General features: G+C 41.6%; 2 protein-coding genes across 11 annotated transcripts in view; both read right to left on the reverse strand.

The window, feature by feature from the left end:
- Nucleotides 1-2,068, reverse strand: part of LOC139469730 (uncharacterized) — a 59,150-nt gene extending 57,082 nt beyond the window's left edge. For all 9 annotated transcript variants that reach the window (XM_071251994.1, XM_071251993.1, XM_071251992.1 and 6 more), the window contains exon 1: nucleotides 1,978-2,068. In XM_071251994.1, coding sequence (XP_071108095.1) covers nucleotides 1,978-2,014 — 37 coding nt within the window. In that variant the 5' untranslated portion in view covers nucleotides 2,015-2,068. The remainder of the gene's footprint in view (nucleotides 1-1,977) is intronic.
- Nucleotides 2,069-12,662: 10,594 nt separating this feature from the next.
- Nucleotides 12,663-26,830, reverse strand: LOC139469731 (mucin-2-like). Of its 2 annotated transcripts, none has more exons than XM_071251997.1 (12): nucleotides 26,810-26,830; nucleotides 25,939-26,016; nucleotides 24,055-24,291; nucleotides 23,204-23,590; nucleotides 22,539-22,775; nucleotides 21,609-22,067; nucleotides 20,944-21,180; nucleotides 20,021-20,479; nucleotides 19,353-19,589; nucleotides 18,043-18,882; nucleotides 15,878-15,986; nucleotides 12,663-14,344 (listed from the first exon to the last, which is right to left on the reverse strand). In XM_071251997.1, exons 2-12 carry the CDS (start codon nucleotides 26,003-26,005, stop codon nucleotides 14,197-14,199), a joined length of 3,417 nt encoding a protein of 1,138 aa, XP_071108098.1. In that variant the 5' UTR covers nucleotides 26,006-26,016; nucleotides 26,810-26,830; the 3' UTR covers nucleotides 12,663-14,196. The 2 variants fall into 2 exon arrangements, with proteins under 2 accessions (XP_071108098.1, XP_071108097.1); XM_071251996.1 differs by lacking the exon at nucleotides 26,810-26,830 and adding an exon at nucleotides 26,539-26,739.
- Between the last annotated feature and the right edge of the window lie 620 nt (nucleotides 26,831-27,450).

Genomic DNA, 27,450 nt, shown 5'->3' on the forward strand with positions numbered 1-27,450 from the left:
CATCTACCACCCCAATATGAAAATTCAATATTCTAAAAACCGTCCAAGTGAATACAATGCTTGCCATACAGACTTTTACATTAAAAACATATCCGGCAACGTTAAGGCTCCGTCAGTTGTGAAATGTAAACTAGGTTTACTATTGCTCCTTAGAGAAATGGATATGGGCGTAGCAGAGAGTTATGTAAATACAACTGGCTACCCCTGACACAGCCTCACGGTGGAGTTAAGAACCCTGCTCCTAAGACTCACGACACAACACCGCAGCTTTGTTTAGGAATCACTATATTTAATCACATATCGAGTAATGTAATTGACCTGCACGATGGATGACTGTCGAGACACATCAGCAGTTCAGTGAATATACACTATAAATATGGCCAGAATTATGTCTAGACATCACCGTCATCTTCATCCGATGACGTGCATATAAAGCCTGGTGGTCGACAAGCATGATGCTAAGTTGCCTGTCCCTCTGGAAAACAGATATACCCTCTTTGCCCGTAGTCTATTGAAGATGAAACTCATGTTAATATTGTTGATTATGACTTTTTCAGCCATCCCCGGTAACTGGACTGCACGTTTGGGATTAATTTTCAGAAGAAAATATGTCTTTGAACATGAAAATCCCAGCAGGCAAGCACTATCATTTAGGCGTTAAAGGAGATACGTTCTTTAGGATCTGTATATGTAATACGTAAATGTTCTAATTAATATTTAATGTGTTGGTATATACGTACAGTTTGTAAATATGCGCGTGTCTATGTATCTGTATGTGTGTAGAATGGAGGAATGGAAATGACAGGTGTATGAGTGTCGTGTTATGAAGAGGTGTACGTGTCAGAGTATGTCTCTGTATGTTATGTAGTGAATGTGTTAGGCTATGAGTATGTGTATGTCGTAACGTGTGTTCTTATGCATGTGTTAACATGCATGTGTGTGTGTGCATGTTTATGTCGTAGTGTGTGTTCTATGTTAATATGTCTTCTATGTTTACGTGTGTTCTATGGTTACGTGTCTTCTATGTTTACGTGTGTTCTATGTTTACGCATGTTCTATGGTTACGTGTGTTCTATGTTTACGTGTGTTGTATGTTTACATGTGTTCTATGTTTACGTGTGTTCTATGGTTACATGTGTTCTATGGTTACATGTGTTCTATGTTTACATGTGTTCTATGGTTACATGTGTTCTATGGTTACGTGTGTTCTATGGTTACATGTGTTCTATGTTTACATGTGTTCTATGGTTACATGTGTTCTATGGTTACGTGTGTTCTATGGTTACATGTGTTCTATGTTTACGTGTGTTCTATGGTTACATGTGTTCTATGGTTACGTGTGTTCTATGTTTACATGTGTTCTATGTTTACATGTGTTCTATGGTTACATGTGTTCTATGGTTACGTGTGTTGTATGTTTACATGTGTTCTATGTTTACGTGTGTTCTCTGGTTACATGTGTTCTATGGTTACGTGTGTTCTATGGTTACGTGTGTTGTATATTTACATGTGTTCTATGTTTACGTGTGTTCTATGGTTACATGTGTTCTATGGTTACGTGTGTTCTATGGTTACATGTGTTCTATGGTTACGTGTGTTGTATGTTTACATGTGTTCTATGTTTACGTGTGTTCTCTGGTTACATGTGTTCTATGTTTACGTGTGTTCTAGGTTTACGTATTTGGTCTCTCGTAAATCTCGGGGAGGTCCATGCATATTGTTAATATGACTATTTTTAACTCCGTATTTTACATCGTTGTAGAGAACATCAGGGCTATACACATCACACATCACACATTACATATCACACATCACATATCACACATCACACATTACATATCACACATCACATAGCACACATCTCACATAACATATCTCACATCACACATCACATATCATATATGTAGTCACATGTAGATTCTCTGATATTCAATACGATACACGGGAAAATCATAAAATACAGTTTTTTTAACTTACGGAAAACTGTTGTCATGGTATCTGTGTCTCTACACATCTCTAAAACGTACTACACAGGCATAACAAAACCTGAATTTACAACAACGACAGACATTCGCTGAATACATTCCACATGCACATAGTCAGCGCTAGTCAACATGATTCCGATCCCAACTCACCTCAACGGTCTCATGTGCTGCACACGGCTGTAAGATAGTCCTGCCTCCTCTCGCGAACCACTCGGTAATCCTGGCTCTGACTGCGAGTTCCGCGTTGCCGCTATCTGTGTAGAGTATGTCGAATGTATACACAATGCCGCAACAACAGCCGAGTATGGACGGAGTCACCTAGCGATTCTGACCATCCGTGTCACCTTAATGACCCGTCAACGTCTTCTCGAAGGGGGGTCGGGGAGGGGGCGTGTGACACAGGTGCCCATCCCCCTGTACGTACGTGAATACTTGATGAAGGGCTAACTTAATATCACAGTGGATTTGTCTGGGTGGTTCTGTTACGGCGGCGGCTGCGCGGTAAGACTTAGATTGCGAAACGGTTTACGAATAAAAGACGCTTCTGTGTATAAAATCGTGAATCAGTGCTTACAGATTACGTTGCGGGGACCTGCTTGGCATGGTTTTGTTTAGTTTTCACTGCGTTCAAGAAACAGCATATTTAGGCTATGGATATAGCTGCTGTTTTTTAACTTAATCCGTTTGAATTTGTGTGACTGAGAGGTAAGCGCTATATTAGGCATTTGGTACAGATTTTAAGGAGAATGCGTGGTTGATATTTTTGTGAACCTGAAAAGTATTTAATTTCTAGGCGTGTCAACCAACGTGTTTGGGTATAGTGCTGACAAATATAAGATCAGAATCAGAACAATAGTGGATTTAAGACAAACGATCAGCAGATCCTGCAACAGCCTACCAGTGGTCAATAGGGTGAGCAAATAGTGACTTGGTATGATATGACCGGAGATCGAACCACCGACCTACCCCTCTGCTGACAGACAGGCGGTCACCTACGAGAAGGGATCGACCTCCTCCGAGGTCTATTGATAGGGCATCCGCGCGGAGAGCGGAAGGTCTAAGAAAGGTCCAATCAAAATCGCGTAACGATGTGCAGATTTTGGTCGATTGCTGGATTTGCCAAGCAAGTGTACCGTCACCTTAGCGTCAACAGATATTTTCCAAGTCGTTTCATGTTTTCAATCAAGGTGCTCACGTAAATTGATGTACTTCTCGATGTAGGACCCGTTTTCTAACAATATAGATCTTGATTATCGATCAGATCGTCTTCACTGGACTCCGCCATTTTGTTTGAAGCAAATGCAAGTGGCATGAGAGGTGCAATCTGATTGGTCAATAGGAGAGAATTAGAAGGGACATAACTCATAATAGCCACTGGTGACGCTACCATCGAGCCCAGAAATTCCAACTTAGTTCGGCAAGGGTGGAAACTGGACTTTTACGGTCAGTTAACTCCCTTGCCTCGGGAAGATGGATATAAGTACTAAATGGTTAGACATTTTATCCAAAGTGATCACGCCATTTACCAACCTCCAAAAGAACAATTACAGATTCTTATTGACCAAAACATTTTCAAATGAGAACGTTGGGTATATTTATTGCTTGGTGAACGCATACCAGGCTACCAAGCGTGCTACACGTGAGATATCAGACTGTGTTTTAAGTAAAAAATAACAGATTATTACCGAGGCATAATGTACTAGTCTGCCAGGACGAAAGCGAGCAACTCATTCAAATTACGAGCTCCCTGTATTCAGGAAACAGATTCATGCATAGTGTAATGAGATGAGAAGTTTAAAAATGTCAGGGCGGAACATAAGGTTACATGTATAAGATAATCTCTTACAAAACCAAATCTATCTCTGTCTAGTCTCAGTGAAGCTCATTTGTCATTTGGTATATTTTCATGATCATGAAAAAGCTTTAGAATGTTAAGTGTCACGATAATGAGAAAAAATTACATTTAGTTTTAATATGAATTTGTGGGACATAATATTATTTGGGTGTGACGATGCTGGGTCGCATTTGAGAAGAGGTCGCTCGAAGGAATGTGTTTGTAACTTAAATGGCAAAGTGGAATGTTTGTGTGCATTGTGATGTGTCTGGATTATATGCATGAGCAAATGTCCTGACCATCGCTGTCAACACCATAGGATGTAAGATGGTGTGATTTATCACCCAAATCTGGCTTCTACAGGAGATATAGCGTGGGCGATATCATGAGAGTAACTAACGAGCTACGAGGAATTACGGTTTATCTTTCCCAAGGGAATTAATGTCATAGATCGCGAGTGAGCGCAGCGAACGAGGGGCGTATGACATCAACTCTCTAGGGAAATATAAATCGTAATTCCAAGTTTCGAGTTGGTTATTCTCTTTCTTAAACGCATAATCAAGTTTACTACAAACGCCTCATGCCTAACCACCTTCGAATTATCTTGTGGCTGTAGTGAGAGAGTGAGTGAGTGAGTGAGTGAGTGAGTGAGTGAGTGAGTATGGTTTTATGCCACTTTTTTGGGCAATATTCCAGCAATATCATGGCGGGGGACACCAGAAATTGGCTTCACACTTTGTACCCATGTCGGGAATCGAACCCGGGTCTTCGGCGTGACGAGCGAACGCTTTAACCACTAGGCTACCCGACCACCCTCTTGTGGCTGTAACCCAAAACATATGTATCCCTACGCAACAGTAAACAAGCGACCTTTTCAGGGGCATCTGATTGTGTAAAATTACTCCCTATTACCATTTAGAAAGAATATTTGTATCAGTTGAGAATGTCAGTTGAGGTGTTTGTCGCGCTTGTTGGCGGAACTGAGTAAGCCAGTTTTCGAACATGAACAAGTTGACGCCATACCTGCATAACACAACTGGATGATGGATGGATGGACATGGGATGTTTATTCAGAATCAGAATCCAGAACTTTTCGACGTCTCATTCCATATCATCACTTGGATGACAGACTGAAAGAAGGAAAGAAGGAAAAGTATTACCGGCGACCCATGAAAGACGTGTTATTCATAGAAAAGCTGTAATTACCAAGAGCATTACAGAACATGTAATGCACTAAATACGTCCTTTGTGGGTAATGAAAAACGATATTTCCATGGAGATTCCGCAGCAATGACATTGCCATTCAACGCTTTCCGATCACTAATCTATCGGCTACAAAATCTGGTTACCAGTACTTTTTACACTCAAGACACTGCTTATAATTGTTTACAATTATGTTGGATGACATATAGAATCTCATTCTCTGGTCTATTGATATCAAATATGTCACCAGTCGTCGACAAAAGCCTCGAGGTTGTAAACTTTTATCGACTCGTGTAAATATATTTGATATCAAAAGACACTTGGGTGAGATTCTCCATTTATAAATTTACAGATATTTGCTGGGAAGGATGTGCTTGAGGAAAAGTGGCGTTTCAACTTAGTTCAACTTGGTTATTACAAAATAATATCAACTTGAAGTGACTATGTTTCTTATATCGAATAGGAAGGGGTATTGGTTGTATAGTTTTCACATACTGTTCAACCTCCAAAATAAAAATGATTCTTGTCAAATGACACTCACTCACTCACTCATACCCACCCACCCACTCACTCACTCACTCTACAAATCTATTGATTTATCGCCAATACTATTATTGCACTAAATCTCTCATACCGATACATTTGCTGAAATAGACAGGCGTGGGTGTGACGATTGCTGAATGCCAGAGAACACCAACGACAGCTTCAAGTACTCGACCCATCTCGAGAATTGAACAAAGACCTTCGGCGTAACAAGCAAACGCTTTGTCCTCTGAGATACTGCTTGTACAGTGAGTGTGTGAGTTGGGTTTAACGCCGCTTTGAACAATATTCCCTGTATATAAGACGTTTTAGCTTAATGCAGAAGGATAACCCGAAGTGATGCAGGTCTCACTTTGGTGAGACCCACGAACAGGGGTATGGTGCTGGCAAACCTAGAAGCATAATCGGGGGATCGGAATTCGAACCCACAATCATAGGTTTCTGGCGTGCTCAAGGGACGCAACTCTGCAAAGTGACGACTGAGGCACCCGTTCCCCCTGAAAGTACGCCGTGAAAGAGAGGCGAATACTTCCATAGCACTACAAAGGGTTTCCCCTTATCACACCATGGATAGGGTGAATCGAACCAGTGGCACTACCCATTAAGCCACCGATCTCATGACGAGTCTTACCACCTATCAGTATTTTCTGTAGAGATATGGGACACCATCACAGCTGTAAATGTGGTATATAAACAAATTCTCGTTCTCTGATGTCACTATCAGTACTTTGGCGGTGGGGTAGCCTAGTTGTTTAAGCGTTCTCTCACTCATTCACCCACCCACTCACTCACTCACTCGCATCACTTGTTCGGCAGTACACGCACTATACAGTATCTTTTGTTTCAATAACAAATTGTAATCAGTGAACCATTGACACAATGACTTCAAAACCCAACCCGTTTCTGTAAAACACAATCCTGGTGTAGAATGTCTTAGGGACACGGGTGGCCTAGTCGTCTAAGGCGCTGGGATTCGCTGTGCAGAGTTGCGTCCCTTGAGCATGCCAGAAACCTATGATTGTGGTTCGAATCCCGGTTCGCCCCGATAATGTTTCTAGGTTTGTCAGCACCATACCCATGCTCGTGGCTTTCACCGAAGTGGTAAACATCTGAGACCTGCATCACTTCGGGCTTTCCTCCCACATTAAGCTGACACGTCGCGATATAACTGAAATACTGTTAAAAGCGGCGTTAAACCCAACTCACTCACTCACACACTAATGTCCCTCTTAACATATCTATTGATCTTAGAATGTTTGAAGTAGGATTTCAAAATAAATCCACCACTTAAAAGACATTCTTCTCCAAATAGGGGCCACCACCTCGCGACGCTTCTGTATTAAACCGCATTTGTTGAGTACAGAGTGTATTTCGCCCAATATACACCAGCAATTACGCGACAGCACCCCTTGCCAGGTTCCCGGAATAAAAGCTTCACTGAGGCCGTATCCGCTTTGTTCGTCACGTACATATCTAAATAGATGGAATTGTAGAAGAAGTGTGAACAAATAGTATTGGGATTAACTTAATACGCTCATGGTGTTTTCATAACTTAGGTATGGAATGTCTGAAAGCGGATTGTGAATATACATAATACATAAATACAACATATGCTAAGTGTTTTCTTGTAGGTATTTCAGATTGGGATATACTTCAGAGGATTTGTTTATAGCGTTAAGTGGTCGTGTGCTCCAGTTTGGGTCGATATTGTAATTGAATATTTTCGTGGCAGTCGGTGTCAAATGTAATCGTTATATAGCTCTCTACATTGTTGTATATGTCTGCATATCATGTGACTCGTATTGGGGGGCACGGGTGGCCCAGTCGTCTAAGGCGCCGCGATTCGCTTTGCAGAGTTGCGTCCCTTGGGGACGCCAGAAACCTATGACTATGGGTTACAATCCCGGTTCGCCCCGATTATGTTTCTAGGTTTGTCAGTACCATACCCGTGCTCGTGGCTTTCACCGAAGTGGTAAATGTCTGAGACCTGCATCACTTCGAGCCTTCCTCCCACATTAATCTGACACGCCGTGATATAACTGGAATACTGTTAAAAGCAACGTTAAACCCAACTCACTCACTCACTCACTCACTCGTATTGAATGTCATGTCCCGTCAAACGCTCACAGTGAGTGAATTAAACTGCCGGGCTAAATAAAGTGTGCCCTTGAAAAATGAATTTGACCACATGATTGTAAACGTTATCAACACGACACTGGCCTGAAAACAGTCGCTGAAACACTGCAAACTTAAGGCCCATACATAACTATGATACCCGTATCAAATACATCACCCTTGAATAACCATTTCTTGTTTGTTTCACTTTAGAAACCATCAATCATGGGTGTGTTGTTTCTTTTGTCAAGCAATTTAGGTTCTATGTAGACGTGGAGATCCGGTTAGGAATAGAACTTCAGCAACCCATGCTTGCCGTAAGAGGCGACTATGCTTGTCGTTAGGCGACAAACGGGATCATGTGGTCAGGCCTGCTGACTTGTTTGATGCATATCGTCGTATCCCAATTGCGTGGATCGATGTTCATGTTGTCAATCACTGACTTGTCTAGGCAAGATTCGATTATTGACAAAGCTTCGTTACATTGCTGGACTATTGCACTATGAAGCGTTTAAACCCCTTTGAACTGTATTAAGGTTTCATTAAGATAATGACGTGTCATGTTAATGTGGATGAAATCCCTGAAGTCACGCAGGTCAGAGATGTTTGCTACATTGATGAAGCCAACGAGTATGATGCTGATACACCATGCACAGAGTAAATCTCAAGACCAACAAATTTACGATTTAGAGAATGAGTAAGTTTGCTAAAACGCCAGTTTGAACAGTATTCCAGTTATATCACGGTCTGTCAGCTTAATGTGGGAGGAAAGCCCGGAGTGATGCAGGTCTCAGACATTTACCGCTCTGGAGACACCCACGAACACAGGTGGCAAGACCAATAATCAATGTGATCTGTGTTCTGTCACGTCTAAGGGAGGCAACTCTGCACATAACACGGGGCATGAGCGGTACCAAAAGATGTTCTAATCCAGGTAAATAGGAACGCTATTTAGCGTATTGTTTGATTTATATGTTATAATGTAAAAGTCTATGGACTTAACAAATGCATACCACTTACATTGATGTTGAAGAAGCATGGCAAAGCCATACGTCGATCAATCGTCGGATGGAGGCCGTTAACATTGTAAACATTGCAAGTTGAAAACAGGACTAGTGTTCACAAGTCTCCACTACTTAGTTCAAACATATTAGTTAATATGATACGTTTACTTTTCCATTAGTTCAAGTCTATGCTGTTTACAAATCTAACTCGTGATCTCTCACTTTGCTCTCCTAGCACATATCTTGAAAACACTATTTGAGTTACTTTAAACGCTGGTGCAAGAAGGAAGACGCCGTGGGGAGTCCGACACGTACATATGTGTCCACTGCACGCAATGATCTTAGCGCTACGTCTGTCGTAAGTCCATGTTAAAATATAGGAGTTACGACCATCTTAGTGCTAAGATCGGATTGTGACAGTGGACCAAGGGTTCCGTTCCACAAAACGCTACGACTATCGTAAGCCCATGTTTAAGTGTGGCAGTTGAGATTATTTTAGAAATAGGATCGCTTTGTGCAAGTGGACCGAGGTCTCCAGTACCCACAGCTCTAAGAGCTAGTGAGGATCGGGTTGTCAGGCTCGGTAACGAAGCTGATTGTGTGTCATCGCCCGATGACGTAGATATTATACTTTCAGTTTCTGGGTCGACTGGTACAGACTCGATCGTTTACAATATTGCAGACTGCGGCGTTACACAACATTCAGCCACTTACTTTGTGTTCGTAGTCTGGAATTTCGGGTGCGATCCTTCCGCCATGGCGTTCATCTGCGTTGTCCCGCCACATCTATGGAGAAATACTCACTCTTGACACTTCCCTCCAAAAAATAACGTCTCTAATTTACGACGTAATCAAGTTGTGAGCGCATGTTCGAATCTCCAGACATGATGTCATAAGAGAACACTATTTTACCGTAAAATAAACCTCGCTTCGTTCTTCATTGTTCTTCGCGATTTATTGAGTGACTTTCTTATAATCATGTATAAGTTCTATCTTGTTCTGCTATAGATCTAGATTTGTCTATTTATACATACATTGTGTAAACTAAATTTAAATGTTTCTTATAATATATGATAGCTGGACAGTGTTATCGAATCAATAAACTTATCCGACAAGCTTGGTGTCACGATCCGAAAAACAGGAACTATTTTCAACCTCCATACATCAATGCGATGCCTTCGTTCTCAATATACTATTGGCCAATATGCTTTGGTGGTGGTTCCCCAATGTGTCGTCCAAACATGGCGACAAACATGGCAGTTAGTAATTTTGCACTATAAATTTGCTAAAAAGATCGTATGTATTAACATTTCATTTTCTATTTCCGCGCCTACACAACCTACACAACCACCATATCAAGAATGGGAAGGTATGATAACGATAATATTACCCTCTTCTGTTTCCGTATCATAATAATATAGTATTCAAAACAAACGTAGGAGATACTCGGAAATAACTGAAAATGTCCCAAAGGATATGAGATATTAGTGTCTAGTAATACTGTAAACTACGGTTTTAACGAAATCAAATGGTCCACTAATTGTAGTTCGCTATAACCGTCGTTCATTATAAGCATGTATACAGCAAATACACGGGGATCCAAACAATTTCGTTATATCCATCAATTCGTTATAAGCGAGTTCGTTATAGACATAGTTGTATGATGATAATGAACGAATTTGGACCACATTACAACCGGAGGTGACGTATGACAGTAGATGTTATGACGCCAACGATCTCGAAGGACGATAGTTGTAATTGGTCGATCGTCAACATTTTGTGTTTGTTGGTACCTGTTTAATAGTCTGCTAATCACAGACTGTAGAATATTGAACGTATTGGCCACTACTGGTACACATGTGCCGGAAGATGCACTACTTATCAGTAAATGAATATACACGGTAGAGTTATCTCCCTTTCACTAGTTATCGTCAAGCTCCTTCCCAGCGCGTGACACCTTGGTTACACTCTCGGTCACATCGCTGCCACCAGTGAGGGTGCGGCCATTACAAGAATCTTGAAATGTGCCCTCTAATCCTAACTGTAGTGACTTTCATACGGTAGTAAGGTTTATACTTTTGTTTATTTCTTTCTTACTGCCATCACAGTTAATTTTTAAAAGGTTTACAACTGACCATATTACCCAGATGAATTTACCGTTTCGTTTTTTTGATCTGATTGATTCGAGGTGAGGTGAAATTGCGTTTAACGTCGCGTTCACGTGTGTGTGTGTGTGTGTGCGTGCGTGCGTGCGTGCGTGCGTGCGTGCGTGTGTGTGTGTGTCTTTTCTGTATGAATTTGTTGTTTTGTTTGTCAACCCAGTGACTGACAGCATGAGCACCGATTATTGCAATTGTGACACAACCCGGAATAATCTCAAGGATCATTGCATTCCTCTGGTTATAACTGTAGTTATGCCTTACTCGGAATTAATGACAATATATGATAAAAGATCTCAAATGAAATGATAAAACACACTTAAAATTCCAAAATTAATCTTAAATATTACATAATCCGTCATTCTTAAGCGACTCCACTTTTTCCAAAGGAGTCTTCAACATCTGCATTTCTCCTTCTGCCTCTTTGACTCTCAGGACTCGCTGTGCAGAGTTGCGTCCCTTAGTCACACCAGAAGCTTGTGATCGTGGTTCGAATTCCGGTTCGCACTGATTATGTTGCTAGGTTTGTCAGCACCACACCCGTGCTCGTGGGTTTCACTAAATTGGTAAACGTCTGAAACCTGCTTCATTTCGGGTTTTCCTCCTACATTAAGCTTGCACGCCATGATATAACGGGAATACTGTTAAAAGCAGCGTTGTGTATGTGTGAGTGTTACACGGTAGAGTTATCTCCCTTTCACTAGTTATCGTCAAGCTCCTTCCCAGCGCGTGACACCTTGGCTACACTCTCGGTCACATCGCTGCCACCATTGAGGGTGCGGCCATTACAAGAATCTTGAAATTTGCCCTCTAATTCTAACTGTAGTGACTTTCATACGGTAGTAAGGTTTATACTTTTGTTTATTTCTTTGGGAATGCCATCACAGTTAATTTTTAAAAGGTTTACGACTGACCATATTACCCAGATGAATTTACCGTTTCGTTTGTTTGATCGGATTGATTCGAGGTGAGGTGAAATTGCGTTTAACGTCGCGTTCACGTGTGTGTGTGTGTGTGTGTGTGTGTGTGTGGCTGCGGACTTATGCCGATTTATAGTGCTAGCACACTGAGATACCATGCCGCAGTTTAACATGAATACCCCACTCAGAAACAGTATACTGACTCCGAGACGACCAGTCCTTGCTTTAACCCCTTAATGCCGAGCGCCAGACAGCGTAATGACAAGTACCATCTTTTAACGTCTTTTGGTATGACCACGGATGCGGTCGGTTTGATTCGAGACTGCAGACAAACGGGAAATCAACCAACATCTCCCTTACATTCTAACTATGATGGTTGTAATGAAACAGGAATTCAAATTGACAAACAAAGAAAATAATTAAGCAGGGGTAAGAGTATTCGGCATCACGGCAATCATCACTTGTTTGTAAACATAACGGTCCCTCGGCTGCGAGTTCAACTCCAAGCATGGTTGTGGTCACCAGTCACAGTGGGGAGCTTTGACTGGTGGCAGCGGTTGTATCTTGAGCTCCGCGAACAGAACATCGCTGTGAGGAGCTTCAGTTATCGCTTTACTGTACTGCATACAGTTATGTGGATATAATTCTCACAGGTCTAGAGCACGAGGACAACGCATGAATTTAAAGCAACTGTTGTAGCTGAACAGATAAACAGAACACGTTGGGTAGAGACACTTCACACAGATCAGTTGCTGCACGGCTGGTACCATCACGAGTATTTAAAACATTAAGGGTGACTTTAAGCTGTTTGTAACCAGACCCTTAATTGTTAATGTGACAATGTGGTGTTTCTGTAAGCAAAAATCTATTGGCTCAGATTTCGTTTTTATGTATGATATAGCAATAAACACGATAAAACTGTACAATACAATATAATTTACATTTTCAAATATATTAAGTATTGTCATGTTGACAGATGAATCAAGATGAGCGTTTTTATGTTACATACCCGTGCAGGTGCATTATTACATTTAGGACTGGGTGCCTGTCACTCGTGTACAATAACCACAGAAATACGGAAGTCATCTCACTCAGTTGAATCTCATTGTCACATCACTCAGATGAATCCCATTGTCGCCCAACTCAAGTGAATCCCGTTGTCATTCCGCTCAGTTGAATCCCATTGTTGTCTCACTCAGCTGAATCTCATTGTCACATCACTCATCTGAATCCCATTGTCGCCCCCACACAACTTTATCCAATTGTTAACTCACTCAGCAGAATCACATTAGTAACTCACTCAGATGAATCCCATTGTCACATCGCTCAGCTGAATCTCATTGTAACATCACTCAGCTGAATCTCATTGTCACCCCACTCAGATTAATCTCATTGTAACATCACTCAGCTGAATCTCATTGTCACCCCACTCAGATTAATCTCATTGTAACATCACTCAGATGAATATCATTGTCACCCCACTCAGCTGAATCTCATTGTCACCCCACTCAGCTGAATCTCATTGTCACCCCACTCAGCTGAATCTCATTGTCACCCCACTCAGATGAATCTCATTGTCACCCCACTCAGCTGAATCTCATTGTCACCCCACTCAGATGAATCTCATTGTCACCCCACTCTGCTGAATCTCATTGTCACCCCACTCAGCTGAATCTCATTGTCACCCCACTCAGCTGAATCTCATTGTCACCCCACTCAGCTGAATCTCATTGTCACCCCGCTCAGCTGAATCACATTGTCACCCCACTCAGCTGAATCTCATTGTGACATTACTCAGATGAATATCATTGTCACCCCACTCAGCTTATTCTCATTGTCACCCCGCTCAGTTGAATCCCATTGTCGTCTCACTCAGCTTAATCTCATTGTCACTTCACTCAGATGAATCTCATTGTCACCCCACTCAGCTGAATCTCATTGTCACCCCGCTCAGCTGAATCACATTGTCACCCCACTCAGCTGAATCTCATTGTGACATCACTCAGCTGAATATCATTGTGTAGCTGTGTCATTAGCTGTTCCTTTGTGTTATACAGGGCCACGGGTTGTCAAAGTCAGCGGGGCATTTCAGAATATCAGCTGATTCGGATCTTGGTCTGCCAGCGTCAAACAGCGTTGTGGGGCGTCATCAAAAGCAACCCCTAAAGCCTCCTCTTGGGTTGCACACACCACTTTCGCCCCTTTCGGAAACACATTAAATGGCCTGGCTGGGCCCGTGTGCGAAATACGTAAGTAAGTAAGTAAGTCATCAAAAGTGTCACTTTTCACTGATGACACACTTCAAGTGATTGTTCCAACGAAGCAAAACCGTGCTCACTCCAGCTTAGCTAAACACTCACTGACTCAGCAAGAGTTATTCCCACGCGTATGTCCTTGATGAAATGGTGACGTAAATAGGTTAGTCTTAGGGTTTTAACCTCTGATCTCCGTGGACATTGTTTGTATAGACCGTCGTTTTATGAATATCTCTTTCTTGAGCGATTCCCTCAAGCCTGGCCCCCTATAGATGACCCATCTCCCGTTGTCTTCCTCGTTGTCTTCACTTGAGGGGTCATTTTTTCTGGAAAAGCCAACACATTCATAGTAAACTACAAGCAGTCGTTGTTTCGAAAATGAACTCCTTACTCTATAAGAGAGTGAGTGAGGGAGTTGGATTTAGCGCCGATTTGAACAGAAGTTCAGTTAGAACACGGCGTGTCGGCTTAATTAAAGTGAAAAGCCTGAAACCCAGGAGTACAATGTACGTGTATAGTGCTGACAAACCTAGAAATATGATCAAAACAAAACTTGGATTAAAATCAACACTCAAAGGTTTCTCTATTAAGGCCTTAGGTGACTGGGCCACCCGTGCCTCCATTAGACAGAAGAGTCTATTAAAACCACCTAAATAGTCACCAAGCAGCATGGAATTCGAACAAACAGGCTCTCTTCAATACGCTCCACTATGCATCATAACGGTTAGGGCAGAATGGTAACCTGTAAGTTTAACTCACCTGTGGTGGGTTCGATTCTCCGTATGAATACAATTATGTTTAATGTCTTTAGTGTTCCGTGCTGAGACATTTAAGCATTGACTGTGTATTTTGTTTCGGTTCATTGAGGTATGAATAGCAAAACCGTTGCACAAACTGTCTGAATCCGCGTAGGCGAAACCGAAACGAAAACACACAGTTAATGCTTACAATTAAATTCGACAACGAAAACATGTTTTATCTAGGATAGTTTAACCAGAAACAGTTGTCTTCATCAAAGCAGACAAAAATGACGAGATTGATAAACATTCCAGTTGTAGGATTACATACTGTGGCGTGACATGAATCAGGTGATTGTTTGATTTATGCACATAACTTGACACGCCCACAATGTCAGTAGCCAATCAACAGAGAATAAGATCAAAACCATATTCATTGGACCTGTCAATCAAGGCAAGAGGCGAGAAGAACTGCAAAAGTCAGACTGTAACGAAATGGAACAAATATGTCCGGGAGAGGCGGCTGTTTCAAATGAAATGGTCAGTTACTACCAGATTCAAGCATTTGTTCCCTGAGAACGGGAAGACACCGATGGGAAAATGTTAGTCGGAAATGAAACCCGAAGACATGAAAAGTTGTGGAACCGAGGTGAGCGGGACAAAAAAAAGGCGAGCGAGCCTGCACGTGCGCTGATTCATTCCTTCTCGGCCTTCGGTCTCAAAGGGTTATTTGGACAATGAATATGCAGGAGTTTCGCTTAACGCCCTGTGCATGGCGATATACGTGAGTGAATAGGGAATTCCCCGACATTCTGTAGTAATAAAAGTAGTCCGCTTCGGTGGGCGGGGCTTAATGTTTTACATTCATTGAGAAATGAATGCAATAACACGTGACCAACTCAGCTAATCAGAATGCAGGAATTTCAAAGAACGCAAAGAAAATTTAATTATAATAAAATAATGTCAAAAGCGGCTTTTAATGATTCTTGTGAAATCACACACAAGGCTAACCTCGTCTTATTTTCATGCATATGTCCCAGTAGACTCTCAAATCGTATCTGTTTGACGGCACAACTGACGTGGACGTGTTGTAATGGAGACGACAGACCTATTGTAGCTCACCTGCACAAGATGATGCACATCAAGCAGGGGATGCACATGAGGACAGCAAAGCTTGCGAGGGCGGCTGCGATCGAACCCTCCGTACGATATTGAGGACCTGAAGAAGGTCCTGAGGAAGACAGTAGAAGGAAATAACAAGGAAGTGTTCACAGAAGTGGTCGTGGAGGTGCTGTGGATCATCGCATCTGAAAACAGTAACTCGTTGGCCTGTGACGCTTATGTTGGTTATAACATGGGTGGCAGCTGAAAGTGAGAGGTGTGGGTGAGCAGGGGTAACACTGCTCTTTACGGTATGTTAGTTATCTCACGGGATGAAGGCTTAATGTGAGAGGTGTGGGTGATGAAGGGGTAACACTGCTCTTTACGGTATGTTAGTTATCTCACGGGATGACGGCTTAATGTGAGAGGTGTGGGTGAGCAGGGGTAACACTGCTCTTTATGGTATGTTAGTTATCTCACGGGATGACGGCTTACTGTGAGAGGTGTGGGTGAGCAGGGGTAACACTGCTCTTTACGGGATGTTAGTTATCTCACGGGATGACGGCTTAATGTGAGAGGTGTGGGTGATGAAGGGTAACACTGCTCTTTACGGGATGTTAGTTATCTCACGGGATGACGGCTTACTGTGAGAGGTATGGGTGAGCAGGGGTAACACTGCTCTTTACGGGATGTTAGTTATCTCAGGGATGACGGCTTACTGTGAGAGGTGTGGGTGAGCAGGGGTAACGCTGCTCTTTACGGTATGTTAGTTATCTCACGGGATGACGGCTTAATGTGAGAGGTGTGGGTGAGCAGGGGTAACACTGCTCTTTACGGGATGTTAGTTATCTCAGGGATGACGGCTTACTGTGAGAGGTGTGGGTGATGAAGGGTAACACTGCTCTTTACGGGATGTTAGTTATCTCACGGGATGACGGCTTAATGTGAGAGGTGTGGGTGATGAAGGGTAACACTGCTCTTTACGGTATGTTAGTTATCTCACGGGATGACGGCTTAATGTGAGAGGTGTAGGGGAGCAGGGGTAACACTGTTCTTAACGGTATGTTAGTTATCTCACGGGATGACGGCTTAATGTGAGAGGTGTGGTTGAGCAGGGGTAACACTGCTCTTTACGGGATGTTAGTTATCTCAGGGATGACGGCTTACTGTGAGAGGTGTAGATGAGAAGGGGTAACACTGCTCTTAACGGTATGTTAGTTATCTCACGGGATGACGGCTTACTGTGAGAGGTGTGGGTGATGAAGGGTAACACTGCTCTTTACGGGATGTTAGTTATCTCACGGGATGACGGCTTAATGTGAGAGGTGTGGGTGATGAAGGGTAACACTGCTCTTTACGGTATGTTAGTTATCTCACGGGATGACGGCTTAATGTGAGAGGTGTGGGTGAGCAGGGGTAACACTGCTCTTTACGGTATGTTAGTTATCTCACGGGATGACGGCTTAATGTGGTAGGAGTGAGTGAGTGAGTTTGGTTGACGCTTCCTTCATCAGTATTTTAATTATATCACAGGATGACGACTAAATGTGGTAGTGAGTGAGAAGGGGAAGACGCTCCTCTTAAAAATATTTTAGTTGTATCACGGGATGACAGCTTATGTGGGTTAGTGAGTTTGGTTGAATTGACGCTGCTCTCAACAATATTTCAGTGATATCACGGAATGACACTTGAATGTGAGAGAGTGAATGAGATGGGTTAATGCTGCTTTTAACAATGATTTACTTATATCACGGGATGCCGGCTTAATAAGGGAGGAGGTGTGTCAGGACGGTTACCGCTTTGTTTAAACCTGCGAGAACGGGTGTGGTCCTGTCTTACAACTGCGAAACTGAAATTCGATCCTCCACCAGCGGTGCCTGTCACGGCTCAGGGAGGCAACTTAGTCGCGGCGCCTTAAACCACTGGAACTCACCGCAATATGGGCGAAAAAACACTATCATACAAATAATTTACAGCACGGATTCTCTGATTCGTGAAATGATTATCAAATAAATTAATCTTTCAAATAAGTGATTGATTCTATTACAATGGTAATTTCATTAAACAAAAGATTCCTGGTGCGACGTTAAGTAATAATAACTCACTCACTCACTATGGATGATACAAAGATAGCTTTTCATCACTAACATTCTATCCATCATATACATGCACCTCATATAACTCACCAGGTCTGTTGCTGTCGAGAGTTAGCGTAATTGTCGACATTGGTGCAGGAGTTGTTGTCGTAGTTATAGTTGTAGTAGGCGTTGTTCTTGATGTCGTTGTAGTAGTGGTTGGGGTAGTTGTAGTCGGTTGCATTGTAGTCGTAGATGTTGTAGTTGAGGTAGGTTGCATTGTAGTTGTAGCCGTTGTAGTTGTAGTCAGTTGCATTGTAGTTGTAGTCGTTGTAGTTGCAGTCGTTTGCATTATAGTTGTAGGTGTAGTAGTTGTAGTCGGTTGCATTGTAGTTGTAGTCGTTGTAATTGTAGTCGGTTGCATTGTAGTTGTAGTCGTTGTAAATGTAGTCGTTTGCATGGTAGTTGTAGGGGTAGTTGTAGTCGGTTGCATTGTAGTTGTAGATGTTGTAGTTGATATAGGTTGCATTGTAGTTGTAGCCGTTGTAGTTGTACTCGGTTGCATTGTAGTTGTAGTCGTTGTAGTTGCAGTCGTTTGCATTATAGTTGTAGGTGTAGTAGTTGTAGTCGGTTGCATTGTAGTTGTAGTCGTTGTAATTGTAGTCGCTTGCATGGTGGTTGTAGTGGTTGCAGTTTTAGTCGGTTCCATTGTAGTTGTAGGTGTAGTAGTTGTAGTCGGTTGCGTCGTAAGTGTAGTAGTTAAAGTCGGCTGCATTGAAGTTGTAGTCGTTAGAGTTGTTTGAATTGTAGTTGTAGAAGTAGTAGTAGTAGTCGGCTGCGTTGTAGTTGTAGTCGTTTGCATGGTAGTTGTAGGTGTAGTTGTAGTCAGTTGCGTTGTAGTTGTAGTCGTTTGCATTGTAGTCGTAGATGCTGTTGTAGTCGCAGTTGTCGCTTCATGGGAAAATGGTACATCTGTTAGGCACATTTTATGTATGTAGTTTATTTCTCCAAACATTTGCAAACATGCATATTTCTTCCCAACGAATGAATATCACATACAAGTAATGAAATGAATATTAAAATTAGAACCAGATGTGGTTTTAATAGTTGTGTTGGGACTGTATTAGATGTGTATTTTAAAACGTTTCAGGAACCCTCAAAGTGCCGATTGCATAGGTTGAAATCTTTGTGTTTTGGTCTTTTATTTTTCAATTCATAAAAAAATAATTGGGGAATAATAAGAAAGGAAGAAAAAATAAAAATAAAATAATAACAGAAGTGTGAAGAAATAAACATAATTTCTTTTTACTTTCACCCCTCTGTCGCAGATGGGATGAAAACACTCTGGGTAATGTAAGAATGTTATAAGCATTATATACATGTATAACGTTTGTGATAATGAACATGGGTTGCATACTTACCTGTTTCGTAAGTACAGTTCCACTGAAAGAACACCGTCTCAGTTTGACCAGTGAGGTTAGTCTCCACCAGGTAGATGTGACACGTGTTCGTGGTGGAGAGGAATTCTCCAGCTATACACAACTCCGTCGTGTTACAGAGAGTCTTGCAAGCACTCACGTCCGTCGTGTTCGCAGAGTCACTGCGCAGCATCTCAGATCCCTTCTGTCCTGCCGTCTCCGTGAAGAAGCATGTCTGACCTGACAAACAGGAAGTTCACGAGTGTCGTGTTACGCTGCTTTTAACACTGAAACCGCCCTATCACGATAACATTATCAAAAATTGAGTGAGTTGAGTCTTACGCCGTTTTATCAAAATTCCAGCCATATCTCCTCGGGGGACACTAGAATTGGTGCCTATTTAGAGAATCGAACCAACGCTTTAACCGCTTGGCTTTTCCATCTGATTCTCTGATTCGTGAAATGATTATCAAATAAATTAATCTTTCAAATAAGTGATTGATTCTATTACAATGGAAATTTCATCTGAGTGTCATCACACATATGTAAACAACAGATTCCTGGTGCGACGTTAAGTAATAATAACTCACTCACTCACAATGGATGATACAAAGATAGCTTTTCATCACTAACATTCTATCCATCATATACATGCACCTCATATAACTCACCAGAACTGTTGCTGTCGAGCGTGATTGTCGTCATTGATGCAGGAGTTGTTGTCGTAGTTATAGTTGTAGTAGGCGTTGTTCTTGATGTTGTTGTAGTAGTGGTCGGGGTAGTTGTAGTCGGTTGCATTGTAGTTGTAGATGTTGTAGTTGTAGTCGGTTGCGTTGTAGTTGTAGTCGTTGTAGTTGCAGTCGTTTGCATTATAGTTGTAGATGTTGTAGTTGTAGTCGGTTGCATTGTAGTTGTAGTCGTTGTAATTGTAGTCGGTTGCATGGTGGTGGTAGTCGTTGCAGTTGTAGTTGTAGTTGGTTGCATTGTAGTTGTAGATGTAGTAGTTGTAGTCGGCTGCGTTGTAGTTGTAGTCGTTTGCATGGTAGTTGTAGGTGTAGTTGTAGTCAGTTGCCTTGTAGTTGTAGTTGTTTGCATTGTAGTCGTAGATGCTGTTGTAGTCGCAGTTGTCGCTTCATGGGAAAATGATACATCTGATAGGCACATTTTATGTATGTAGTTTATTTCTCCAAACATTTGCAAACATGCATATTTCTTCCCAACGAATGAATATCACATACAAGTAATGAAATGAATATTAAAATTAGAACCAGACGTGGTTTTAATAGTTGTGTTGGGACTGTATTAGATGTGTATTTTAAAACGTTTCAGGATCCCTCAAAGTGCCGATTGCATAGGTTGAAATCTTTGTGTTGTGGTCTTTCAATTCATAAAATAATAATTATAGGATAATAAGAAAGGAAGAAAAAATAATAAATATAATAATAACAGAAGTGTGAAGAAATAAACATAATTTGTTTTTACCTTCACCTCTCTGTCACAGATGGGATGAAAACACTCTGGGTAATCTAAGAATGTTACAAGCATTATATACATGTATAACGTTTGTGATAATGAACATGGGTTGCATACTTACCTGTTTCGTAAGTACAGTTCCACTGAAAGAACACCGTCTCAGTTTGACCAGTGAGGTTAGTCTCCACCAGGTAGATGTGACACGTGTTCGTGGTGGAGAGGAATTCTCCAGCTATACACAACTCCGTCGTGTTACAGAGAGTCTTGCAAGCACTCACGTCTGCCGTGTTCGCAGAGTCACTGCGCAGCATCTCAGATCCCTTCTGTCCTGCCATCTCCGTGAAGAAGCATGTCTGACCTGACAAACAGGATGTTCAAGAATGAGTTCCGCTGCTTTTAACACTGAAACCGCCCTATCACGATAACATTATCAAAAATTGAGTGAGTTGAGTCTTACGCCGTTTTATCAAAATTCCAGCCATATCTCCTCGGGGGACACTAGAATTGGTGCCTATTTAGAGAATCGAACCAACGCTTTAACCGCTTGGCTTTTCCATCTGATTCTCTGATTCGTGAAATGATTATCAAATAAATTAATCTTTCAAATAAGTGATTGATTCTATTACAATGGAAATTTCATCTGAGTGTCATCACACATATGTAAACAACAGATTCCTGGTGCGACGTTAAGTAATAATAACTCACTCACTCACTATGGATGATACAAAGATAGCTTTTCATCACTAACATTCTATCCATCATATACATGCACCTCATTTAACTCACCAGAACTGTTGCTGTCGAGCGTGATTGTCGTCATTGATGCAGGAGTTGTTGTCGTAGTTATAGTTGTAGTAGGCGTTGTTCTTGATGTTGTTGTAGTAGTGGTCGGGGTAGTTGTAGTCGGTTGCATTGTAGTTGTAGATGTTGTAGTTGTAGTCGGTTGCGTTGTAGTTGTAGTCGTTGTAGTTGCAGTCGTTTGCATTATAGTTGTAGATGTTGTAGTTGTAGTCGGTTGCATTGTAGTTGTAGTCGTTGTAATTGTAGTCGGTTGCATGGTGGTGGTAGTCGTTGCAGTTGTAGTTGTAGTTGGTTGCATTGTAGTTGTAGATGTAGTAGTTGTAGTCGGCTGCGTTGTAGTTGTAGTCGTTTGCATGGTAGTTGTAGGTGTAGTTGTAGTCAGTTGCCTTGTAGTTGTAGTTGTTTGCATTGTAGTCGTAGATGCTGTTGTAGTCGCAGTTGTCGCTTCATGGGAAAATGATACATCAATTAGGTACATTTTATGTATGAAGTTTATTTCTCCAAACATTTGCAAACATGCATATTTCTTCCCAACGAATGAATATCACATACAAGTAATGAAATGAATATTAAAATTAGAACCAGATGTGGTTTTAATAGTTGTGTTGGGACTGTATTAGATGTGTATTTTAAAACGTTTCAGGATCCCTCAAAGTGCCGATGGCATAGGTTGAAATCTTTGTGTTTTGGTCTTTTATTTTTCAATTCATAAAAAAATAATTGGGGAATAATAAGAAAGGAAGAAAAAATCATAAATAAAATAATTACAGAAGTGTGAAGAAATAAACATAATTTGTTTTCACCTTCACCCCTCTGTCGCAGATGGGATGAAAACACTCTGGGTAATGTAAGTATGTTACAAGCATTATATACATGTATAACGTTTGTGATAATGAAAATGGGTTGCATACTTACCTGTTTCGTAAGTACAGTTCCACTGAAAGAACACCGTCTCAGTTTGACCAGTGAGGTTAGTCTCCACCAGGTAGATGTGACACGTGTTCGTGGTGGAGAGGAATTCTCCAGCTATACACAACTCCGTCGTGTTACAAAGAGTCTTGCAAGCACTCAGGTCTGCCGTGTTCGCAGAGTCACTGCGCAGCATCTCAGATCCCTTCTGTCCTGCCATCTCCGTGAAGAAGCATGTCTGACCTGACAAACAGGATGTTCAAGAATGAGTTCCGCTGCTTTTAACACTGAAACCGCCCTATCACGATAACATTATCAAAAATTGAGTGAGTTGAGTCTTACGCCGTTTTATCAAAATTCCAGCCATATCTCCTCGGGGGACACTAGAATTGGTGCCTATTTAGAGAATCGAACCAACGCTTTAACCGCTTGGCTTTTCCATCTGATTCTCTGATTCGTGAAATGATTATCAAATAAATTAATCTTTCAAATAAGTGATTGATTCTATTACAATGGAAATTTCATCTGAGTGTCATCACACATATGTAAACAAAAGATTCCTGGTGCGACGTTAAGTAATAATAACTCACTCACTCACTATGGATGATACAAAGATAGCTTTTCATCACTAACATTCTATCCATCATATACATGCACCTCATATAACTCACCAGAACTGTTGCTGTCGAGCGTGATTGTCGTCATTGATGCAGGAGTTGTTGTCGTAGTTATAGTTGTAGTAGGCGTTGTTCTTGATGTTGTTGTAGTAGTGGTCGGGGTAGTTGTAGTCGGTTGCCTTGTAGTTGTAGATGTTGTAGTTGTAGTCGTTTGCATTGTAGTTGTAGTCGTTGTAATTGTAGTCGGCTGCATGGTGGTGGTAGTCGTTGCAGTTGTAGTTGTAGTTGGTTGCATTCTAGTTGTAGATGTTGTAGTTGTAGTCGGCTGCGTTGTAGTTGTAGTCGTTTGCATGGTAGTTGTAGGTGTAGTTGTAGTCAGTTGCGTTGTAGTTGTAGTCGTTTGCATTGTAGTCGTAGATGCTGTTGTAGTCGCAGTTGTCGCTTGATGGGAAAATGATACATCTGTTAGGTACATTTTATGTATGTAGTTTATTTCTCCAAACATTTGCAAACATGCATATTTCTTCCCAACGAATGAATATCACATACAAGTAATGAAATGAATATTAAAATTAGAACCAGACGTGGTTTTAATAGCTGTGTTGGGACTGTATTAGATGTGTATTTTAAAACGTTTCAGGATCCCTCAAAGTGCCGATGGCATAGGTTGAAATCTTTGTGTTGTGGTCTTTCAATTCATAAAATAATAATTATAGGATAATAAGAAAGGAAGAAAAAATAATAAACATAATAATAACAGAAGTGTGGAGAAATAAACATAATTTGTTTTCACCTTCACCCCTCTGTCGCAGATGGGACGAAAACACTCTGGGTAATCTAAGAATGTTACATGCATCATATACATGAATAAATGTTGTGATAATGAAAATGGGTTGCATACTTACCTGTTTCGTAAGTACAGTTCCACTGAAAGAACACCGTCTCAGTTTGGCCCGTGAGGTTAGTCTCCACCAGGTAGATGTGACACGTGTTCGTGGTGGAGAGGAATTCTCCAGCTATACACAACTCCGTCGTGTTACAGAGAGTCTTGCAAGAACTCAGGTCTGTCGTGTTCGCAGAGTCACTGCGCAGCATCTCAGATCCCTTCTGTCCTGCCGTCTCCGTGAAGAAGCATGTCTGACCTGACAAACAGGATGTTCACGAGTGTGAGTTACGCTGCTTTTAACACTGAAACCGCCCTATCACGATAACATTATAAAAAAATGAGTGAGTTGAATGTTACACCGCCTTTATCAAAATTCGAGCCATATCTCCTCGGGGGACACTAGAATTGGTGCCTATTTCGAGAATCAAACCAACGCTTTAACCGCTTGGCTTTTCCATCGTCCCTAAGAATCACAAACAATAACCGCCATGGTGCAGCACTTTTGGTTAAATGGGGTTTAACGTCGCCTCCAAGATTGCTGCACGTTTATAGAGACGTACATGTACGTGCGTGTAGGTGTGGGGGCATGGGTGTGGCTGCTTGTTCTAGTCCGGACAAATGCCGATTTATAGTGCTAGCACACCGAGACACTGACTCCGAGCCGATCAGTACTTATTTGAGCCCCTTAATGCCGAGCGCCAGGCAAGATAACAACAAGCGCCATCTTTTGGTGTCGGGATCGAACCCACGACCTTCCGCTCTCATATCAACTTGACCACAGAGGAGGCCCCTTGATTCAGACCATTTAGTGGCAGATGCGTACCCGACCGGATTACAACGTAAACGTATTTTACTGTTGAACAATCGTTATCTTATGTTCACATTAAAACATCATGTGAGCATCATGCTCCGAACGAACACGCAAACATCCAAATTAACATGAACGTGCAAATTTTGAATCAGGACGAGCACTTGTCTTCATGACTATGTATTGAAAGTTGCAGTATTTGTTTTCAGAATAAATCAATTTATTGAACATTACATGAAGCTACTTTTTCTACCCCAATTCTCGTGAAAAGGGGGCGAGTTGCCATCTTCGTTAGAAAATATGAGCCAGTCCATGGCTCAAGATACGTTTTACTATATGTTCCTACTAGTGTTATCTCCGTCTCCCAAGAAAAACAACTTGGGTTTAAGAATTGTTTATGAACAAACATTGAAGTAAAGCTTTCCGAAAACTACTAAAACGGGTTGTGGGACACACATATCATTACATGTGTAGTCTCAAAGACCCAACTGTTTAAATGAACAAAGTCTACTTCTTATACATGTAAACACATCTAATAACTTTCATAATTACAGTGAACTACGTTTATAACGAACACGCTTATAACGAACTGACTGATAGAACGAAATGTGTTTTGATCTCGTCAATATGCTGTATATTTGCTGTATATATGCTTATACAGAACTACGGTTATAACGAAATAAAATAAGTGGTCCGTTTGAGTTTATTGTATTTGTAAATGTTCCACATTTATTGAATTAATCACATCCCTTTGGCCAATCAGGGCCCTTTCATACCATGTCTAATGGGTATTCTAACCTGCCGTGCAAAACAAATATGCTCATGTTTGATGGTGGCGAAAGTATAACAAGCAGAAATGGTTATGTATTTGATACGAGTATCATAGTTGTGTTTTGGACCCTATGTTTGCAGTGTTTCGGCGACTGTTTTTCCCCTGGTAACGTTTTGATAACGTTTGTAATTTTTGGGTACAATTCAATTTTCAAGGGTATACTTTCTTTTGCCCGACAGTTTACCATGGGTAGTATATGATTGGATAAAATATAAGACACCACAGTAACTTTGGTGATGAGGTTTAGAACCAAATGTGATTACCTTTGGACATCAAAAGCAGACTTGTAAGGTGGACGACTAGAAACAAACACGTCCATCTGGCTCCCATGATGAGAGATGCTGAAACAGGAACAACAGAGGTCGTAAACAACAGCGTTTAATTAGAAAGTTATGCTAGTATGCTAGCCAGTCACTTCTAACATATAGGAGTGGTACAAGGCAACTCTGACTCATACCTGGATCTTAATAAGGGCCAGACAAAAATCAACTTTGAACAAGATATCTAAAGTGCAGATTCGACCACCTGAGGTCCGCCTGAGGCCACGGGTGTGAGCTGCAGGTATGTGCTACCGGTTACAATTGCACAACAGAGGGGCAGATATATACATCACGTCATGGTGTTCTGTTATAGTTAAGTCGTGATCAACTGCATTGTGTCACTGAAATGGGATATCTTTTCAACAAAGGTGTGGAGTATAACAAGTTGCACTGAATAAACGAAGGAAATATGCACGATCAAACTCTCTCTCTCTCTCTCTCTCTCTCTCTCTCTCTCTCTCTCTCTCTCTCTCTCTCTCTCTCTCTCTCTCTCTCTCTCTCTCTCTCTCTCTCTCTAGCACATATACCGCGGTGAATACTCACCGTGTTGTACACACACACCAAGTAGGTCACCCTCCCTGCTACACTCCCACTATCCGTGTCCAGAGTCGTTCCATCTTCACTGACCTGGTGTGGGCAATGCAGACCCAAACAAAGTATCGAAAGTAGCCACCTCCGACCACAGCCGTCAGAACCGTCACCCCAAGCCACCCGTTCATGCCGTACTCTAACTGACTGATAGGAGGGACCGAATTACACCAGGTCCCCCGCCCTGTCACAACCCATGCATGACTGGAGTGAAAAAGTGACATACCTTACACTTTGTCTCATTATGCCCCGTTGTGTGTTCGCGCGTCGACTTGCTCTGAGGAAAATGCATATTTTTTTATTATTATGCATGGTGATACATCACCGCCTTGGAGATCCGTAAGGTAATTATAAATACTAAGAATATGGTTTAAGTTTGATTTGGCATGTAAACAATTTGAAGAAGGTTAAAGTTCAGCACGATTGTTTGTGTCTATACAGAGACATGTTTCCTGTTAGGAATAAACTAGACGGGAATATAGACGAATGAAAACATATTTCTGAGTATAGGCTACCGGTCATGATCAACTGACTGCAAATAATAGAAGGTACTCTATTACTTTTCTACTGGCCACGGACAAAAGACCAGTGTGTGATTTTGACCCTGACACCGTTTTATTGTGGGCGTGTCAGTGCTTGTTAAGTCCGCCTGCAGTACGACGTCACACAGAGGTTGTGGCTATATTAGTCATCAAGATGAGACTGTACAAGTTAGACAGGGTGTGTCGGGGTGACGAGGGTGTTCATTGTCGTACCCATGTTGCAACTAGTGAGATGGGGGTGGGGCATTGTCACCGCGCAGTATTACAGATACAACATATACCTCCATGTCAGAATGATGAGATCTGACTGGTCCACGTGATGTTG

The sequence above is a fragment of the Haliotis cracherodii genome, unplaced genomic scaffold (genome assembly GCF_022045235.1).
Source record: "Haliotis cracherodii isolate W230 unplaced genomic scaffold, xgHalCrac1.p SCAF_2, whole genome shotgun sequence".
Lineage (NCBI taxonomy): Eukaryota > Metazoa > Mollusca > Gastropoda > Lepetellida > Haliotidae > Haliotis > Haliotis cracherodii.

Excerpts from the sequence above, each read along its gene's own strand:
- LOC139469731 (XM_071251997.1), bottom strand. The coding sequence starts at position 26,005 with ATGGGAGCCAGATGGACGTGTTTGTTTCTAGTCGTCCACCTTACAAGT. Across the intron at positions 24,292-25,938 it reads TCTGCTTTTGATGTCCAAAG|GTCAGACATGCTTCTTCACG; the intron begins GTAATCACATTT and ends CCTGTTTGTCAG. Across the intron at positions 20,480-20,943 it reads GAACTGTACTTACGAAACAG|CGACAACTGCGACTACAACA; the intron begins GTAAGTATGCAA and ends TTTCCCATGAAG.